The sequence below is a fragment of the Doryrhamphus excisus genome, linkage group LG16 (assembly GCF_037039965.1).
Source record: "Doryrhamphus excisus strain RoL-2023G ecotype Guam linkage group LG16, RoL_Dexc_Guam_v1.1, whole genome shotgun sequence".
In the NCBI taxonomy this organism is placed as follows: Eukaryota; Metazoa; Chordata; class Actinopteri; order Syngnathiformes; family Syngnathidae; genus Doryrhamphus; species Doryrhamphus excisus.
The window spans coordinates 10,837,331-10,857,933 of record NC_136372.1 but is presented as its reverse complement, the minus strand read 5'-3'; the positions used below and the strand labels follow the sequence as shown (position 1 = coordinate 10,857,933).

The 20,603-nt window shown below is 41.4% G+C and overlaps 3 protein-coding genes across 7 annotated transcripts in view; 2 read left to right on the top strand and 1 right to left on the bottom strand.

Annotated features, from left to right (window-relative positions):
• hdac5 (histone deacetylase 5) overlaps nucleotides 1-7,533 on the top strand; it is a 52,912-nt gene extending 45,379 nt beyond the window's left edge. For all 4 annotated transcript variants that reach the window (XM_058048276.2, XM_058048277.2, XM_058048274.2 and 1 more), the window contains one exon: nucleotides 161-7,533. In XM_058048276.2, coding sequence (XP_057904259.2) covers nucleotides 161-200 — 40 coding nt within the window. In that variant the 3' untranslated portion in view covers nucleotides 201-7,533. The remainder of the gene's footprint in view (nucleotides 1-160) is intronic.
• On the bottom strand, nucleotides 6,468-12,436 carry pex12 (peroxisomal biogenesis factor 12). Of its 2 annotated transcripts, none has more exons than XM_058048278.2 (4): nucleotides 12,243-12,436; nucleotides 10,468-10,618; nucleotides 9,873-10,408; nucleotides 6,468-9,732 (listed from the first exon to the last, which is right to left on the bottom strand). In XM_058048278.2, exons 2-4 carry the CDS (start codon nucleotides 10,588-10,590, stop codon nucleotides 9,342-9,344), a joined length of 1,050 nt encoding a protein of 349 aa, XP_057904261.2. In that variant the 5' UTR covers nucleotides 10,591-10,618; nucleotides 12,243-12,436; the 3' UTR covers nucleotides 6,468-9,341. The 2 variants fall into 2 exon arrangements, with proteins under 2 accessions (XP_057904261.2, XP_057904263.2); XM_058048280.2 differs by having other exon boundaries at nucleotides 10,468-10,603.
• Nucleotides 12,437-14,029: 1,593 nt separating this feature from the next.
• On the top strand, nucleotides 14,030-20,530 carry LOC131103795 (uncharacterized). The gene is made up of 6 exons (XM_058050339.2): nucleotides 14,030-14,237; nucleotides 15,168-15,559; nucleotides 15,629-15,774; nucleotides 18,529-18,697; nucleotides 18,793-18,955; nucleotides 19,574-20,530. Exons 2-6 carry the CDS (start codon nucleotides 15,266-15,268, stop codon nucleotides 19,879-19,881), a joined length of 1,080 nt encoding a protein of 359 aa, XP_057906322.2. The 5' UTR covers nucleotides 14,030-14,237; nucleotides 15,168-15,265; the 3' UTR covers nucleotides 19,882-20,530.
• The last annotated feature ends 73 nt before the right edge of the window (nucleotides 20,531-20,603 follow it).

Sequence of the window (20,603 nt, the reverse complement as noted above, 5' to 3'; positions counted from 1 at the left end):
AGTAACGCCTGAGTAACGTTAGAAAGTAACTTTAAAATAATATTTAGTAACTTGTGTAACTTTTGCAAGGACTTCCCAACCCTGGAAGGATTTTATTAAACTGAAGGCGGTGAGGAGGATTGGCTAAATCTTTTCACATGTGACTTTTCTTCCCATGCAGGTCCACAGAGGAGCCAATGGAGGAGGAACCTGTTTTGTAGGAGGGGCTTAACAAGGAAAGCACACATGAAGACCACCTCACCCTCCTCCGGGCACCTTCTCTACCTTTCGGCATCCCTTATGGATTGTGTATAGGTACACACACATTCACACAGAGAGAGTGGAAATGTTGTGGAGGACCTCGATTGGCTGAGGCAGCAAAAGGGAGGAAGCTCTGACAGTATCAGATGATTCCATTGGAGGAGCAGACAAATTGTTAGCATTTCCATGGCGACCAGAGGAGGAGGCTGTCAGCAAGGACACGCCCTTTGTGTAACTGACTGTAACGCTCCTTCCTGCCTTGCGACCTGCACACAGCACCACTGAGTCTCCCTCCTTCCTCAAATTTGCCAGCGACAAAGAGTGACCCCAAGTGTCAAGACGCCAAGCGTGACGCTCGCTTTTTTCCATCGGTGAAAAAGAGGCGGTCGCAGCGAGCTGGGCTGATGGAGCGGGAAGAACGAGGAAGGAACCAGGTGCCTTTTTTTGTCCGCACACGGGGAGGAAAAAAAGAAAGCATCCGACCGGAAACACTAAAAAAAAACAAAAAAAAACAACACAAACACCGCAACACCTCAGTACACAAAGCAGCCGTTAGGACTGAAGAGACGCAGTAATGCGCATACACACACACACACACACACACACACATCCAGCTGTAGTTTCACTTGGTCACTTCATTTTATTTTTCTTGTTTTTCATCTGGATGCCTTAATTTGTTAATCTTATATATTTTGGAGGGGGAGAGAGAGAGGTTGTGGTAGTTGAAACACGTTAAGAAATGATTATTACTGTGGAACCCGTTTAAGTCAACCGTGTTTATGTCCTCATCCCGTCTAGGCTGAGTTGTAGTATTGTTCACGTCATCATTATCACTTGTGTGTTGCTAAATCCAATTGGTGGTCATGTGGAAATCAGGAAATAAGGCTCTGTCCCACTGTGCCACCTGAGAAACATTAATTTATCTTTCAGTTACTCTTCAGATTTTGACAGGCAGTTAACGTTCCGAACTTTGGACCGCCAGCTTTGGATTGCGATTGATGGTTCTTTTAAGTCACTGCTCTGGAAAAATCACACTACTTTTTTCACTTTTATGGCTCAGCCACTCAACTCACCATATGACAACATTTTGACAACAATCGGATAAAAATGAAATGGCAAGTCACAGTCATTAGTTGTCACTGTTAATTGTTCCAGACACAATCATGAGAAGTAGGATTTGTCAATCATAAATTGAATATTTTTGTAGTTAGAACACAGAAAACATATTTAGGACCTTCAAAATATGGTTTCAACATTGTTAGAGTCCTCTTGACATGAAATAACACCCCTATAGTCATAGTCCATAGTCATTATTACCCAATAGAGTACAGAAAATAAGATGTATAATGTATAGTTATTCTCTCTTTATAATAGCAACATTACACACAACCAGGGGTGTCCAAACTTTTCCTAACGTACAATTGGTCGTATCAAGATTTTTGGATTACTTGGGCAGATTTTTCAAGGCACACAGAGTATTATTGTGCTGTAGGGCATGGATTTCAATGTGAAAGGTACATGCTAAGCTCGTATCCAACTCACTTCTGCCATCTTGTGGCCGTTTTTTCCATCTTAAAACGGCACCAAACATGATCTCTTCTATTGAGCAGTTGCATCATCACCTCTAAGGAAAACGTATAAATACGTCTTTGGTCGTGAATGAGTTAATTTAATTTCTACAATGGACAGAGCCTTTAGCTTCAAAGCTTCAAAGGACCAAAGATGCTTTCTTCTTTTGTGATAAACTTCTTTCATCAACAAAATCGATTTTGAGGTCCTTTTTCCAGGGTGTTTTTTGTTTATGTCAGCCAATCGGAGGGATGTCAACGGGTTGCACTGTATTACAAAATAGATGTCTACATAATGGTAGGATTCCATCAGACATCTGAATGTTAAAGTAAGATGAATAATAATAATAATCTTAGCAGCTACTGTATATCAATAGGAAGCACCACCTCTTTCTCTCTCGCTTCCCCGTACGTAGAAAGGCGACTGTGGGATAGCGGTCTGTTTTTAAAAACACTACCACCACATCCCTCCTTTTTAAAAAAAACAAAACAAAACAAAAAAATCATTTTCTTTCTAAATTGTACAATTTTATGTTTGGTGTAAGAACGGTGTCCTGTTTTGTTGCATCGCAGTATCCGTCCTTTTTCTAAATCTGTAAATACTTGGACTTGTACTCTGTACAAACACAAAATGACTTTCTAGACCTACCATTTTGTCAACTCTTTTCTAGGGGTTGGACAAAATGTCAAGACTAACGTTTGTGGACTTGATTTGGTAAGAGCACCACAAGTTGCAGCCTTCAGGCTTGAGCCGTAAATTCAATGGCCATCCTCACTGAGGGTGGAGGCGTGTTGTATGATATCACGTGTTGGCTTCATGTACACAACATGTGGAGACAGGTGACACTTACAAGGAAATATATCAATGGATTTAATGTTTTTTTAGACTAATTATGAACATTCAGCTTTATTTATGGTATAGGAGATGTCACCTGTCTACAGTGGTGTGGAAAAGTGTTGCCCCCCCCCAACCTTTTTACATGTTTGTCACATTCACACTTCAGATCATCAAATGTAAATATTAGTCAATGACAACACCTAAACCTAATAACTGGTTGGGCCACCCTTAAGCAACAACTGCAATCAAGCGTTTGTGATAACTTGCAATGAGTCTCTTCATTGCTGTGGAGGAATTTTGTCCCACTCATCTTTGCAGAATTGTTGTCATTCAGCCACTGTGGAAGGTTTTCCAGCATGAAGCGCCTTTTTAAGGTCATGCCACAGCATCTCAATAGGATTCAGGTCAGGACTTTGACTAGGCCACTCCAAAGTCTTCATTTGGTTTTTCTTCAGCCATTCAGAGGTGGACTTGCTGGTGTTTTGGATCATTGTCCTGCTAAAGAACCCAAGTTGGTTTCAGCAGAATTCATGGTTCCGTTTATCACAGCAAGTCTTCCAGGTCCTCAAGCAGTAAAACAGCACCGGATCATCACACTACCACCACCATATTTTACTGTCGGTGTGATGTTCTTTTACACCAGATGTAAAGGACATACCTCGGATTTTTACTCCCTTTAAATTTGTTTGATGATCTGAAACAATGAAGTGTGACAAAGATCTGAAACCACTTCTTCACACCACTGTATATATATGTACAGTATATTAGGATAAAACCGTGTTTTATCCTAGCAGAGTGGTTCTATGGATATATTCTATGATTCTAGGTTGAACTGAGGCTCAGTGACAGTGTCGTGTGGTCATGTGGTCACACGTGCTGAAGATGTTATTGTTGATGGAGGTGGACAGCAGGTTCTGGCTCCTCTGGTCCGGGTGGGCTGTGCTGCCCTCAGTCTGGACGACACATCTGGAGATGGTACAGTCATGACTGCAAGATGATGTACAGTATATTTACTCCTTCATTGCAATGAACCCGTATCATTTGGATTTGTAGTCCTGATGCATGGTGATGCCTATGAGCAAGGCCATGCAACTGCGCTCCCTTTAAACCCAATGCAAACTGTTTAGAATCAAGGTGAAGGAGTGGCTTTTGACTTTTGAAGGGGTCTTTGTTATTTGTTTGTGTCATGTCGCCCACATTTAAGTTGACTAAGAGGGTTGTCCATGTAGGATTTGGCATATCACACACAAGTAGGACTATTTTAGTCTGCAGGTGTCCATCAAACCAACAGAGTGAAATCAGGAGATGTTTAAAACGTGACAAACTACCTAGCGTTTATACACTTCCAGTCCCAAGTTTACAAACACTCATCACAGTGAATGGCATGTACATTTTGGGCCCTCCAAACCCTCCTGCTCGCTTGATGTTGATGTTCGCCTCTCATTTCGTACATTCTCTCTTCAATTGCCATTGTTCACTCAGGACAAAATCCAGGTTGAACCCTGAAATAGGGCCCATTTAAAGTGAAATGTATAAGTACATACTACTAATCAACGGGAATGTAAGTCACAGCACACAACTATGGTGCGTTCAAGTGCACCATCTCTACGCTTGTTGAGAGAAGATGACCTTTAACATCCGTCAAGGTAGAGCTAATGGGCTGTCTAACAGTGATACATGCATGCTGTACATTCCGACTGCGTTATCACGTGTTTATTTACGTTTGTATACACTTATGAAGGACAAGATTACGGATACAAGCGGCCGAAATTAGTTTTCTCCGTAGGGTGGCTGGGGTCTCCTTAGACCTTAGACCTTAAGATGAGAAGCACTGTCACCGGGAGAAACTGAGTAGAACTGCTGCCCTTTCGTATTAAGGAGCCGGACTCCTCCCTAGGGAGGTGTTCAAGGGCAGGTCAGCTGGGATAGGCTCCGCTAGTGAGGATATGCTGATGGATGGAATGAAAAACAAGAATTAGGTGCAGATCATATCATCATATCAGGAAGCCTCACTTTCTGTAGTCTCTGTAGTTTCTCTCATGTGATCCGTCCATCCTGTAAACAGAACGCTTCAAATAAATCAAGAACGCCAAAAATAATACAAGGAAAATCCTGATGAGTGGATGCCAACTTGTGACTGGAACTACGAAGCTCCGTGCAGGACAACTAGACCACTCAGGTCCAGACCAAGCTCATCTAAACCAACTCCTTAAATCCCCATCAAGCTTAGCATAGCATAGCATAGCATAGATAGCATAGTGAGAAAGCTCTGGCTAGTGCCGTTACCGCTGCTCCTCTGCAATATGACACTGACAGGACAGCATTGAACACTACTATTGGGTGTCGCCATGGTAACACCACAAGCACACCATTGACTGCTGTCCTTTTTCATGCGTTGAGTTGCTGTCTTACGTGGTGATTGCATGACAACGACAAATTCTCATCACTGTGGTGGGAGCACACAGTAGTGGGTTTTTTTAGTTGGTAGGCAGCAACAGCAACAATTACCATCTAATACAGGTTTATCCAAAGTGCGGCACAGGGGCCATTTGTTTTATTTTTTTAACTGGCCCAACCCACAATTACAATTAAACTTTAAAAAGAGGCATAATTTAAGGAGAACATGAAATGAAATGTTGACCCTAATAACACAACACTAACATGGAAAGTGTTTTTTTTTCTTGACGTATGTATAACTTCCTGGACTGATTTCAGCCCTGACACAATGGAAAATAATGAACTAGAAAATAATCCAGTATATTCACACTTGTGTCACTTGGGTACCCTCTAGCGGCAACTAATTGCAATGTATTTGCAGCTACTGCTTAATACAGCAAACTTGAAAATCTTCATATTTATTAACAAATTATTACTTGTTCAAGTGTTTAATGCAGAGATATTTTTGAATAAAATAAACTGAATGATTTTTAATTGTACTTAAAAGCATCATCGTTCCTAGTGTTGCATTGTTTAATTAAAAACAAAAAGTGTGGCCCATTTTGGACACAACTACTGGGTACACAAGTACTGGGTGTTCCTGTGTCATGATTACGTATATTGCATAAAATCTATTTGGACCAATTTCCCAAACAAACATTTTACAGCAAATGAGTTGTTTTTTAAGATGAATAAACATTTAAGACTGCTGACTGTAACCCAAAACAATCAAAGATGTTGTTGGTTGCTGCCTGGGGCGTCTTACTGTATGAACACACATCAGTTTGTCATCTGTCAACAAGATCATACAAACACTTAAAGTCATGCTGTGTTGTGTTGCGTTGTGTCAACATGACAAGACAAAGCATGTCTTTACTCTTTGACACACACACACACAAAGGTGATACACACTCAGTAGTAAACTACTGATTATGTCAGGCTCCCAACAGGTTTGGGCGATACTGCTAATTTTGGTATCGATGTGATATCAAGTAAATACAGGGCCAGTAGCTGCAAGATTTTAGGCAAATTAAATGTATGTAAAATGTAAGTACAACTATGGGCCGATATCAGTATCAAAATGTGATATCAGTTGATATTGGTATCAGATTCCTTCCATCATGAAAAACGATATTTTAAAAATGCTTCAACACATGTGTTTATTCCACCACAGATGTCATGTTACACATATCGGTATCGGCTGATATCGGTATCGGAAATTGAGAGTTGGACAATATCGGCATATCGGACATCCCTAACTACAACAATAACAAAATAACATTATTCCTTTTTACTGCATACAATACTTAAAGTCAGTACAGTAGATCCCTGCAGCCTGCGTTACATTCCAAGAACGCCCCTCACCTTCCCACCCCCCACCCCCCAATTAATTGTGGACACAGCCATAAACACCACCAACCCTTTAATATGCCTCTCGCATGAATTCAAGGCTTTTTAAATTCACAAAGAAACACCACATCTTGTCAAAGCATCTTCCTGCTGGAAAATGTTGATTGAATGAACTTGAGACAGAGCCCTCTGCTGAATTTGTAGTTGCCGCACTTTTTTTCCTCCTGCAGATAGCGCCATCAAGCAAAAAATAATTCTGCAAATCTGCAGGGATCTACAGTCAGTAAACAAAAGATCTGATACACATGATTTGTTTTTCCCCCCACCCCAGAACCTTCCTGTGGCCGATAACTCATTACACAAGTTTATAAACAATATCTAAATATAATATGAACAACAAAAAGTGAAAACTATCAATGTCATCATACTAGTATCAATGCGATACTGATACTATGGCTATTTAGGTCCATCCGCCCACCCCTGCTCTACAGTACATACTTCTGCTCATGACTTGTGTATTTGTTGGTATGTTTGATACTGTGGTGTACATGTGTGTAGTATCCTGCTGATATGTGGGAGTATATATTTTGCCATTTTACGGGAAGGTTGCATATGAGTGGGACCTTCGTTTTCAGCAGGGACGTTCCCTCCTTTTTGCTTTTGTTTTGTTCCAAAACTCCAAATATTGTAGAGTCGGCACAGATCACAAGCACATTCCTTCTGTCCTTGTTGTTGATGAGAAAAAGTCAAATGTTCCTCTTGGAGTGTCTATGATGCATAGTGTGCTGACTCACGTGTATATAAACTGCAAATACGTGTACACATGTGCAATACACGCTATTCAAGCAATCTATAACTGTGACGATTACTGATGATGATATTTGTTCTCAGCCCCGTTCTCCTCCTCGTCTCATTTCCTTTGAAAGGGATCCTGACTTTTTAGTGATCATTCACACGTTCAGTTCAGGGCTTTGTGGACTTTTTTTTTATTCCTTCACTCTTAATGTTGTGATGTTGCTCCTGAATAATGTTTCTTTGTTGTTTTTTTAAGTGGGCCTGTTGTTAAATTTGTCTGGAAACTCAATAAAGCAATTCACTGACTGCTTGTTGCGTTTAAGTCACACCTATACCCAGGAAATTCGGAGTCTTATCGAACACCCGCGAAAGCCAAGTCATCATTGAGCTCCGTGACCCTTGAGTCAGTGAAAGTCGAATCTTTGAAGAGTATCCATGAATCAGTGAAACTTAAGTCTTTGTCAAGCACTCTTACCCATGAGTCTTGGAAGAGTACTCATGATTCAGTAAAACTCAAGTCTTTCTCAAATACCTGTGAGTCAGTGAAAATCAAGTCTTTAAAAAGTACCCGTGAGTCAAACTAGAGTCTTTGTTGAACACCCATGACTCAGTAAAACACAAGTCTTGTTAAGCGCCTGCGAGTGAAACTCAAATCTTCGTCTAGAACCCTTGCCCGTGATTCAATGAAACTCTAGTCTTTGTTGAATACCTGTGGGTCAGTGAAACTCAATCCTTCATCAAGCACCCCATAATCAGTCAAACTCAAGTCTTTGCCAAGCACCCATGAGTCAGTAAAACTCGAGTCTTTGTCAACCAGTGAGTCAAGTGAAACCTGATTCTTCATCAAGCACCCGATTATCAGTCAAACTTGAGTCTTCATCGAATACCCATGAGTCAGTTGAAACCTGAGTCTTCATCGAGCATGGTCAACCAGTAAAACTCAACTTGAAGTAACTCTTCAACTCTTCGTCCAATAACCATGAGTCAGTGAAACAACTTGAGTCTGTGAAAGATCATCGAGCATCAGAAATGCAAGTCACAGATGACGACACTATCATTTAAAAAGTTGTCAACATTTACTTTAGACCCACCAGGAAGCGTTCCTTAATGTCTCGTGTTATGTTTGTGGCTCCAGACGATTTGTCTTTAGTATAAAAGAGGCCAATACGGCTTTGCTGACCCCTGTTCTAGAAGAAGCCATGTTAGCACATGTTAGTGACATGACGGCTGATCACATCCCTGTTGGATATAAAGTAAACATATCAAAAATACGTATTTTAACTTACTTCAATACGATTACAAAATGTACTTCTGTATTTTGTTGCTCTGTATTAGCGAGTGAGAACGTCCAAAAACAGGCAATAGCCAAATTTTAGCAAACATTATTAAATATAAAAAAATATGTACAATGTTATAGGCATGTAATCCATGTATTCAAAATAAAGCCCTCATATTTATTTCTCCCACTTTATAATAGCAACATCTACTTACTGTTTTAAAATAGTAGCTAAAGTATTGTAGACGCAGTAGGCTTTTACAAGTTAGCAGTTAGCTACTAGCAACAACAGTTGTGTGAAATAGTTCCTATTGTGTCGACTTAAATGATTCAGATCATCAAAGATGATTATTAGTCATAAAAAATGCAGTTTTGAATGAAACTTCTTATTAAGGGAGAAAAAAACTCCAAACCTACATGGACCAGTAAAATATGGTGGCGGTAGTGCGGTGGTCTGGGGCTTTTTTGCTGCTGTTTAGATTTTTTTTTCTCCCTTAGTAATAAAAAGTGCATTTTTTGTTAAATTTGATGATGTGAAACATTTAAATGTGACAAACATGCAAAAAAAGAAATCAGGAAAGACGCAAACACTTCACACCATCTTCCATGTTGAGGAAGCTGAAAGGACCAAGGTCGCCCCCTAGCATTTTGGAGGAGTGGTGGAATTGGTTCCAGGGTATGGAAGTCCTATTCAAGAAGACTGGAGTCATTAACAGACCTTCTGCAGTGGAGCCCGTTTATGTCGATATAAACAGTTGTCGACTTAAACAGGTTGCTAACGATTGTCGTCTTTCAGTTCCATGGGTGTTCCCCAGTGTGCTCGACAGAATGTGGTGACTTAGGTCTCAGGCGAGTAGATCTTGATGAGGTGCTGCAGCTCCGTCGGGAAGCCGGTGAGTGGACAGCAGTGGTTGGCTTTCACATACGTGTAAATGCAGCGGTAACAGAAGACAAATCCAGACGTGGAGAGCGCGGTGGCGTTGACGCGAAGCCTTCGGCAGAGCGGACACCGAGTCCTGTCGCGCTCCTCGCTGTCGGCCATCTCCAGGTGGCGGGGGGGTGGAGGAGCAGGAAGGGAGGTGAGGGTTTTTACGGTGGCCTGGTTGTCAGAGGAGTACCACCAGTCCAGGAACTGCAGGAAGAAGACCCCCATAGAGAGGGAGGTGGACAGGGAGATGGCCACGCCCTTCATGGCTTGTGACGTCAACCACCACATTCTCTGGAGAGTACTGCAATACAAACAGCAAGTGTACATGACATAAGAAGTAAACATTTGTTTACAGAATTGCAGTTGTGTAAATTTGGGGTGTTTCTAATGTAGTGGCCAGTGAGTGACGTCATTGGCAGCATAGGATGAGCGGAATCGTACCTGGTCCCGGTCGGGCTAGAACTTCGGCTCGTGTTCAGTTCCATGTCCCGGATATCTCGCTCGGTGAGTCGAGCCAGTCGGACCCTCGCCAGCCACAGCAAAGGATTGTGGGTACGGACAGCTCCAAAAACAAAGAGCAGCTGCTGGCAGAAGATCCAGGCCTGCCAGGCTGAGTTGACGTACGGGTAAGCCGCCACGGCCGCGCGGTACAGCCTCTGGCTCCTGCTCTGTGCTAACCGTATGGAGAAGTCTTCCTCTTCCCTTTGGCGTGCAAGCGTGGCCTCCAGCTTGGCGCGCAGGTAGGGTACCAGGCAGAGAAGAAGAAGAGACCTCCAGCGGGTCTTCCTTGGCAGCCCCAGACGAACAGGAAGGCCTCGTCCTCCTGAAACCCTTTTCAGTCCGTAGAAGTTCTCAGAGAAGGACGCACTACAGTTCAACAGGAAGTGATTCTGCAGCAGGACGTCCAGCAGCAGGTACAGCTCATCAAAGCGCCGCCACAGGAAACCAAAGCAAGAGGGGTTGGATTCTGCCAGAACCTGAGGAGGTCAAAAGGCCATCAGAATGGAGGTGCACACCAGGTGAGGGGGTGGCTCACCTTGACAGCATGTCTCAGGGCTGGTTTCACCGCATCCATCAGGGACTCCTGAGCCAAGACCTCAAAGATGGACGGCTGCTCGCTGCCGGTGCTGGACGTCAGGTGAGCGCCAGCCTCAGCCATGACTGCTGCTGGTCTGCAGAACACGTAACTACATGATACAAGACAACCGTTTATGTCGACGCCCCTCAGACTGGCTGACTGACATCAACATAAGCGGCTGTCAACATAACCAAAATGGAAATTGCTTACACATCCATTCATGACTTTCATCAGGGAGATGAAGAGAATAGCCAATAACACATTTTTATATCATTTATTTTATTTGATATTTTGAATTTTCATATTTTATACTATAACAGAGCTGCTGTAGTCGTAATATTGTTGTATATCTTAACTACAATGACAAAGTTTTTATATACAGTGGTGGGAAAAAGTATTTGTCCCCTTCCTGATTTCTTACTTGTTTTCATGTTTGTCACACTTAAATGTTTCAGATGATCAAATGTCATTTTTAAAATAATGTTTTTATTAAGAGAGATAATAAAAATCCAAACCCACATTAATCTGTGTGGGGGAAAAAAGTGATTGCCCCCCATTAAAACATAACTTAATTGAGAATAATTGGGATCTATCAGTGTGGAAAAGGTTATAAAGCCATTTCTAAAGCTTTGGGACTCCAGCCAACCACAGTGAGAGACATTATCCACAGAGTGGTGATCTTCTCAGGGGTGGCCAGTCATCTAAAATGACCCCAAGAGCGCAGCAACGACTCATCAAAGAGGTCCCAAACAACCCCACAACAAGATTAAAAGAACTGCAGGCCCCACTTGCCTAAGTTAATGTCAGTCAGTGGTCATGACTCCACCATAAGAAAGACAATGGGCAAAAACGGCCTGCATGTCAGAGTTCCAAGACCAAAACCACTGCTGAACAAAAAGATTTCAGATAAAGAACATCATCAACAGTAAAATATGGTGGTAGTAGTGTGATGGTCTGGGGCTGTTTTGCTGCTTGAGGACCTTTAAGCAGCAATGATCCAAAACACACCAGCAAGTCCACCTCTGAATGGCTCAAGAAAAACCAAATGAAGACTTTGGAGTGGCCTAGTCAAAGTCCTGACCTGAATCCTATTGAGATGCTGTGGCATGACCTTAAAAAGGCGCTTCATGCTGGAAAACCCTCCATGATCACAATCACATACATGCAAAAAAACTAAGAAATCAGGAAGGGGGCAAACACTTTCGCATGTCTTTGTTCATGTGGTTAGAAATCTGAAATAAATATATTATTATTAAAAATGATTGAATTATTTATTGAATTTAATGGGTGCAGTTTCTAAGTTTCTGTGGTAGAATCCAGGTCAATATTGCCATGCTGTCAAGATACTTTTGCTCTGACACTGACCAGTCGGTGTATGGATACTAATATAAATGCAAAAGAATTACCCATATTCAAAGCATTAATGAAACAATATATGTAAATATACAACTTTCCTACATATGAAACTCTACTGGTAGACAGCAATCAACAATCAATTGAAGTTTGATTTGATATAATACTGTATTTTATTTTTAGGGGAAAATAATATTTTTTATGTAAACACAACGGGTTCAAAGTTCCAAAAGATAGCAAGAGTTATAGAGGACTACTACAGATTAAGTAAAAAAATAAAATGCACGACGGAGGTTGTTTGTTTCCAGTGTAACTTGTTTAAAATATCCGTATATGAAAGAATGGTGTATTTAAAAAAATTCAAGTTAACTGATACCTACCTTATTCAGTTAAATGATAAAGCTGTGACGTTCCCTTCCAGCTTCGTCACATTCTCACCGTCGTTAAAAATACACGTTAATATTTTTAAAGAACACTCAAAAAAACACAAAAAATACTCTTACTGTCGCTACATTTCCTAAGTCTCCGTTAGCCTACACACGTTCCCTAATCTTTTGAAGACACTACTACTTCCGCATTGTCCGCCTTTATTTTTTCAATAAAACTTTATTTAAAACATTAGTTAGCGATGTAAAAGTTACGATTTAAATAATTGGATGAACTACGCGTGTACATTACTGTTAACTGTACACAACACTTGAGCACTTGAACATGACTGAGTTGTGAGGTTTAAAACGTTAATGCTCAAGTTAGAGCAACACGCCCCTCCAGGCTTCCGTACTCGGTTCAATGACGTCACAGCTGAGCTACATCAACAGGTAAAGTCAGAAGAAGAATCGCTTAATTTGCCTTGTACGTAACATACGTGACATCACTCTTTGTTACAAAGTATAATCATAGTAAATAAAGTTTACATATAAAGGAGAAGAAAATACTATTATACATATTTACATTGAATATTCCAGATAATTATAGTTATGGTGTTTACTACAAATGTCACAATAAATTCACAGTATTACTTCCAGAAAAGTATGTAAAATGCTAATAGAAGCACATACAGTGGTGTGAAAAAGTATTTGCCCTCTTCCTGATTTATTACTTTTTTGCATGTTTGTCACACTTAATTGTTTCATATCATCAAAAAAAATTAACATTAGTCGATGACAACACAACTGAACATAAAATGTTTTTAAATTAAAGTTTTTATTATTAAGGGAAAAAAACAACTGCAAACAAGCGTTGGTAATAACCCACTCATCTTTGCAGAATTGTTGTCATTCTTTTTCCAGTATGAAGCGCCTTATTAAGGTCATGCCACAGCATCTTAATAGGACTTTGACTAGGCCACTCCAAAGTATTCATATTCAGAGGTGGACTTGCTGGTGTGTTTTGGATCATTGTCCTGCTGCAGAACCCAAGTTGGTTTCAGCTTGAGGTCACCAACACATGGTTGGACATTCTAATTCAGGACTTTTTGGTAGACAGCAGAATTCATGATTCAGCGCAGCAAGTCGTCCACATCGTGAAGCAGCAAAACAGGCCCAGACCATCACACTACCACCACCATATTTTACTGTTGATGATGCTCTTTTTCTAAAGCGTCGCATTACTTTTACATTACTCTTGGATGAGTTGCTGCTGCGGTCTTGGGGTCTTTGGTTGGCTGAACAATCCTGGGATGTTTCACCACTGTTTATGGATAATGGCTCTCACTGTGGTTGGCTGGAGTCCCACAGATTTAGAAATGACTTTCTAACCTTTTACAGACTGACAGATTCATCTTTTTATACACAGGACCTGAATTTTTTTACATGCAAAAAATAAGAAAGGGGCAAACACTTTTTCACACCACTGTAGCAGTGGTTGGTAATACACGTGATAAAGCAAAATAATCAAAAGCAAAAACTGCCTTTGGCTCTCATATTGCATTTTGCATTTCATAATAATCACCATCAATAAAGCTGGAACCGGGAGAGGCGACCACACAACAAAATAGTCATGTGGAAATGTTTGGTTAGGTAGACCCCATTGGATTGGGCATTAGAAGTCTTTATATAAGTACAAGAGTCAGGGAAACAGATGGATGAAGAGACACCAGAGCAGTATTAAGAGAAAATGTGAGGGGGTGGTGTGGGGTCATAGAGACAGAGGGCTGATGAAAACATCAGAGATGCCAGTTTAGTGGATGAGAGGAAACATTTGGTGATTGGAAAGGATTATAGGATTACTGACACAGCTGACTGACTGCACCAAGTCTCACATTATCATCATCACATTCATTTCTCTCCTTGGAAGGCACCACTGTCTGTTTTTGTCTCGCTGTCATGAACTCTGGAACCTTTTCTGCACCAAAGCAGGCTACTTCAGGAGCAAAGGTGAGTGAGAGTTGGGGAAATTGGAAGAAAGCCTGCTTAAGTGTTTACTTGGTTGTGATTGAGCTTGTTGTGTCCTCAAAAGGACACCTGTACGTTTGAAATTAATAGTGTCTAATATCATTTGTCCTGAATTATCATTATGAATGAATACCACGGTGTCATTTTCCCTGAATTCACAAATATATAACTATAGCAAAGCATACCCACTTTGTTACGTGTTGTTCTGTTTATTTTCTGGTTTGCACTGTGACTAAGACTCTGACTGTTTGATGACCATCTGTCCGTTTGCATCGTGGTGTCAAGCTAGTTGTTGGTTTTTACCTGCAAATGTGAAAAGCACCTTGAGGTGCCTCTAACGATGCAGAGTTATAATGCCATGTAGTGCACGCAGTTGAAATGACAAGCCCTTCAGACGGTCCTATTATAATGTGATTGTGAGTGAGGGTGAACAAATCCAAATCTTAAAATTAAATAAAAAGGTAGCAGCAAATGTGTATGTGGTGATCCAAATTTAACTGTGGTGGGCCGCCACAAATGAATGAATGGGAAACCCTGGATTATGTGTTACATGTTTTCTTTACACTCTTGAAAGATGAAGGTAATGCCGCATTTCAGAAAAAGAACATCATACCAACAGTAAAATATGGTGGTGGTAGTGTGGTGGTCTGGGGCTGTTTTGCTGCTTCGGGACCTGGAAGAATGGCTGTGATAAATGGAACTATGAATTCTGCTGTCCTGAAAGAGAACGTCTTCTGAATGGTTGAAGAAAAACCAAATGAAGACTTTGGAGTGGCCTAGTCAAAGTCCTGACCTGAATCCTATTGAGATGCTGTGGCATGACCTTAAAAAGGCGCCACTGCAGTCATTTCTATTTGTGCAAAATGGCCTGCATGTATCATATAATTCTAAAATAAAACTCTGTACTTCTAGGTGCCACAAGGCTGACTTTGCAGAATGTAGCCACTGCTCCTCCACTCATCTGTACTTAAACTACTCATCTCAGAGGTTCCTGGTCCCTCCAAGGAAGCATGTTCTTTATCCTTGGTCTACTCCTTCTTACATTTTGTTCACCTCACCTTTTCCCCTCTGTGGCATGCTTGCGGTTATGCCCTCATCAGTGCCTTTGTTACGAACACACCGATCTGGTAGACTGTCACGGCCGTGGGCTCGACCACGTTCCCAGGGGGCTCCCCCACGGCACCTGGTTGCTTGAGGTAGGAGGAAACAACCTGAGTGAGATATGCACCAGGGCCTTCACTGGGCTGTGGTCCTTACGGGTGCTACTGCTGGCCAACAGTCAGATACAGGACATCCAGCCAGAGGTACGTTTGGACGGAATATAGAAAGTGAAGTGACAAATGAGGAATAACATTTTTAATGACTGCACATAGGCATTCTTCTCACTGTCCTACCTGGAGAAATTGGATCTCAGCTGGAACCAGGTAACAAGTCTCCCTGCTGACTTCTCTACAAGTCTGTCTGCTCTCAGGGAGCTGCGACTGCAACACAACAACTTACATCATCTGTCTGCTTTCAGGTGCTCCTCATTACACTCAATCACCTCCTCTTCTCAGACTCAAAGTAGCATATTATGACATCTCCTTTATTTCAGAACTACTTCTAATTGTTTAAATACTGTGCCGCTCACGAGGCAGTGAGAAAACAATAGCTCTTTCTTTGGCAGAGGCAATCACAAACTATTAGTGCGCTACAGGTCAGAGGTACAGTGAAGAAAATAAGTATTTGAACACCCTGCTATTTTGCTATTTCTCCCACTTAGAAATCATGGAGGGGTCTGAAATTTTCATCGTAGGTGCATGTCCACTGTGAGAGAGATAAACTAAAAAGAAAAATCCAGAAATCACAATGCATGATTTTTTAACAATTTATTTGTGTGATACAGCTGCAAATAAGTATTTGAACACCTGTGTATCATCTAGAATTCTGACCCTGAAAGACCTGTTAGTCTGCCCATTAGAAGTCCACCTGCACTCCATGTATCATCCTGAATCAGATGCACCTGTTTGAGGTCGTTAGCTGCATAAAGACACCTGTCCACCCCATACAATCAGTAAGACTTTAACTTGTAACATGGCGAAGACCAAAGAGCTGTCCAAAGACACCAGAGACAAAATTGTACACCTCCACAAGGCTGGAAAGGGCTACGGAGCAATTACCAAGCAGCTTGGTGAAAAAAGGTCCACTGTTGGAGCTATCATTAGAAAATGGAAGAAGCTAAACATGACGGTCAATCTCAATCGGAGTGGAGCCCCATGCAAGATATCACCTCGTGGGGTCTCAATGATTCTAAGAAAGGTGAGGAATCAGCCCAGAACTACACGACAGGACTTGGTCAATGACCTGAAAAGAGCTGGGACCACCGTTTCCAAGGTTACTGTAGGTAATACACTAAGACGTCATGATGTGAAATCATGCATGGCACGAAAGGTTCCCCTGCTTAAACCAGCACATGTCAAGGCCCGTCTTAAGTTTGCATATGACCATTTGGATGATACAGAGGAGTCATGGGAGAAAGTTTTATGGTCAGATGAGACCAAAATAGAACTTTTTGGTCATAATTCCAATAAGCGTGTTTGGAGGAAGAAGAATGAAGAGTACAATCCGAAGAACACCATCCCTACTGTGAAGCATGGGGGTGGTAGCATCATGCTTTGGGGGTGTTTTTCTGCACATGGGACAGGACGAGTGCACTGCATTAAAGAGAGGATGACTGGGGCCGTGTATTGTGAGATTTTGGGGAACAACCTCCTTCCCTCTGTCAGAGCATTGAAGATGGGTCGTGGCTGGGTCTTCCAACACGACAACGACCCGAAGCACACAGCCAGGAAAACCAAGGAGTGGCTCCGTAAGAAGCATATCAAGGTTCTAGCATGGCCCAGCCAGTCTCCAGACCTGAACCCAATCGAAAATCTTTGGAGGGAGCTCAAACTCCGTGTTTCTCAGCGACAGCCCAGAAACCTGACTGATCTAGAGAAGATCTGTGTGGAGGAGTGGGCCAAGATCCCTCCTGCAGTGTGTGCAAACCTGGTGAAAAACTACAGGAAACGTTTGACCTCTGTAATAGCAAACAAAGGCTACTGTACCAAATATTAACATTCATTTTCTCAGGTGTTCAAATACTTATTAGCAGCTGTATCACACAAATAAATTGTTAAAAAATCATGCATTGTGATTTCTGGATTTTTCTTTTTAGTTTATCTCTCTCACAGTGGACATGCACCTACGATGAAAATTTCAGACCCCTCCATGATTTCTAAGTGGGAGAAATAGCAAAATAGCAGGGTGTTCAAATACTTATTTTCTTCACTGTATATATACTGTATATATACAGAGGTCAGCATATATACCAGTATGACTCACAGTGCCATCTTTCAAAGAACACTTTGCTAACAACACTAAATTTATCACAGAGCAACTTAACACTCGAAAAGTGTGCCTTATAAATGTACAGACATAAAAAAACATTTAAAAGTTTTCTCATAAAGCATTGCGTTTGAGCATTGCACTCGTTGGTGCGCTGCAATGATATCAGCCTCCCTCAATGATGTCACAACTGTGATGATACAGTATTTTTATATGGAATTATTTTAGATTCTTAAGAACCTTTAAAAGAGGTTTCCTTGTTATATGCATGTACAGTAGCTTGGTAGCAGAACTCAATGAGGGCATATGGTTGTGATGTATATGGACTATGCTGTAACTGACTTCCGCCTAAACCTTCAAGGCTTCGGAACAGGATCAAAGATCAAAGTTGCCTTCTCACCCATTCTTTTGCAACTAACAAAATGCACCCTTTTAAATAGTGCTGCTATAGGTTACAAAATCCTTTATCATCTATCGTCATCAATTGTTTCTGGCATTGATAGATGAGCTAGGATACTTTATTTGTAGTAAATAAATAATCATTTTCAGGAAGCGAAATTTGATGATTTCCTGTGGTACACTTGATGAGCTCTCACAGCACACTTATATGACGTGGCACAGTGGTTGGGATTCACTGTGGAGGAGTGATGAGCACATGCTAAAGCAGGAATGATTGCATGTTAGTGGGATTGCGGGGGAAAAGTGAATGGTAATCACAGTAAAGCGTGATGAAGTAGTGGTAGCGTGCTCTGAAATGTGAAGCTGTTCAAGCACACAAGATTTGTTTTTATGATGCTGCTGTTGTGTTGTGTCACCTGGAGCTGTGCTTTCTTTATGCACGTTTTCATAGCAGACGTGTTTATTTGTTGTATTTTTTTTCTTTCCATTGCACCCATTTCTCCATCAGCTTTGAGTATCTGGACAACATAGAGAAACTGGATCTCAGTCATAACCATTTAGTGTCAGTTGGTCCCGGTGTGTTCAGGGGCCTCTCTAGACTCAGACAGCTCTACATGCACAACAACAGACTGGCTGTAGTGCACCAAGGGAGCCTGGATATGCTGCCTGCACTAGAGGTGAGCAAAATGATAGGATGATATGTAGGGATTCTCTGTGATAAAACACCTTTCTGTCTGTGTGTGTGTGTGTGTGTGTGTGTGTGTGTCTATAGGTGCTCCAGCTGAGTCACAACAACATTTCCCAGATAGACACAAATGCTCTGGCTTCTCTCTACAGCCTGGCCGTTCTAGTTCTGGAGGGAAACAACCTGCGACACTTGAAATTTAAAACCTTCATCAGTCTGCACACAACAGCTACACACATCCAGCTCGCAGGTTGCTTCTTGCATATTTTGTTGTTGTTCTTCATGATATTGTTATACATACGTACATTTCCCTACAAATAAACAAATAAACATACCTGTCGACCTTTGCAATTGAAAATAAAAAGGGAATGTTTACAGTAAACAAGGAAAAATTAGGAAAATTCTGGTCTTTCCAAACAAAATTGTGTTATACTGTATGTTCTCTATTTTTGTTTATCCAATAAGGTGATTTTAGGGTTCCCTTTTTCAGATAGAATAGCCAATAGCAGGGATGCTGGGCCCCATGAAAAAGACAGTAACGTTGGCTCTCCCTATTTATTTTTATCTACCTTTTGGGGTGGGTTGTCCTTTCCTCCCTATACCATGTCCTTGGCTAGTAGCGCCCATCATAAATAAATTGAAAAATTGACAGTTAATATACTGCATGTGATTGGTATCAGCTGATCTCACTCATGGATGATCGGTATTGGAATCGGCAGCATGTCTCTGAGTGGACATCTCTATATTATAATATCCAGCTCTGTGTTAGATGTTACAGTGTAGTGATAGAAGGATTGGGTGACAGACCTTCATTGTTGAACCCAGAATAACATAAAGGTACACCTCCCTTTATTCATGTTCCTCTCAGGTAACCCTTGGAGCTGTGACTGTGACCTGCACCGCGTCTTCAGCAAGATCCTGCACGTTCGTCATCTCCACATTGATGACTACCGGAACGTGACCTGCCACGATCCACCGCAGCTGGCCGGGTCTTCGCTGGCTTGGGTAGACAGCCAGCTGTGCATTGCGGAGACCGCCACTGTACTTGTGATCACAGTCACCGTGCTGGTCACGGTGGTGGCGGCCGTGGTCATGGCGGAAAGGAACAGGAAGAGGAACCATGGCAAGAACTGGGATACTGAATCCCAAAATCAAAGCCAAAGTCCTCCATCATGAGAAGATGAAGACATGCTGTTGGAGAAAGAATAGTTACCATGTTTAGTGGATAGACAGTCCTAAACTACTTGTATGTACCATGAGGCTCCATTTCATTTAATATTCAACATATCATTCAAGACTCAATATTTTATTTATTTATTTATTTAAGACATATACCACTGCACCCACACAAAACAGCTCTTTTAAGCCGGACTTGCTGTCGGAGTATAAACAGAAGAACAAGAAGTGAAATCGAAATGAAATTATAACTGGAACGATCCATTCAGATCGCCAATTGTATGAGATAGGTTCTCGTCTTGTTTTGTCTGAGGTTGAGAATAAAAGCTACATTGTGAAATCCACCTTGCTCTCTGTCGGATGATGTGATGAAACAAAACTGATGTCTAAAAAGGAATGTTTGACTTTTTCCGCAGGCAGATATCAGTAAGCAGATCAGATTAGACGTGTTTTTTAAGCTTTGTGTTCCCAGTATAGTGCATATTGTACACAGCATTACTGAGTGTATCCAGCAAGAGAGTCTTTTATGTGGTTTAGGATAAAAAGGTTTTAAGTATAAAGTGGAACAACAGGGATTAGAGAGGCGTGTCATGCTACAGTTAAAGTGCTCTTATCTACTGAGGACACAAAATCTTTGAACTCAACTGAGTTGTTATGTCTGTTGTTGTGTCTGTGTGTAGTGTATGTGTACGTATTGTGTGACTATTATTGTAAAACGATAT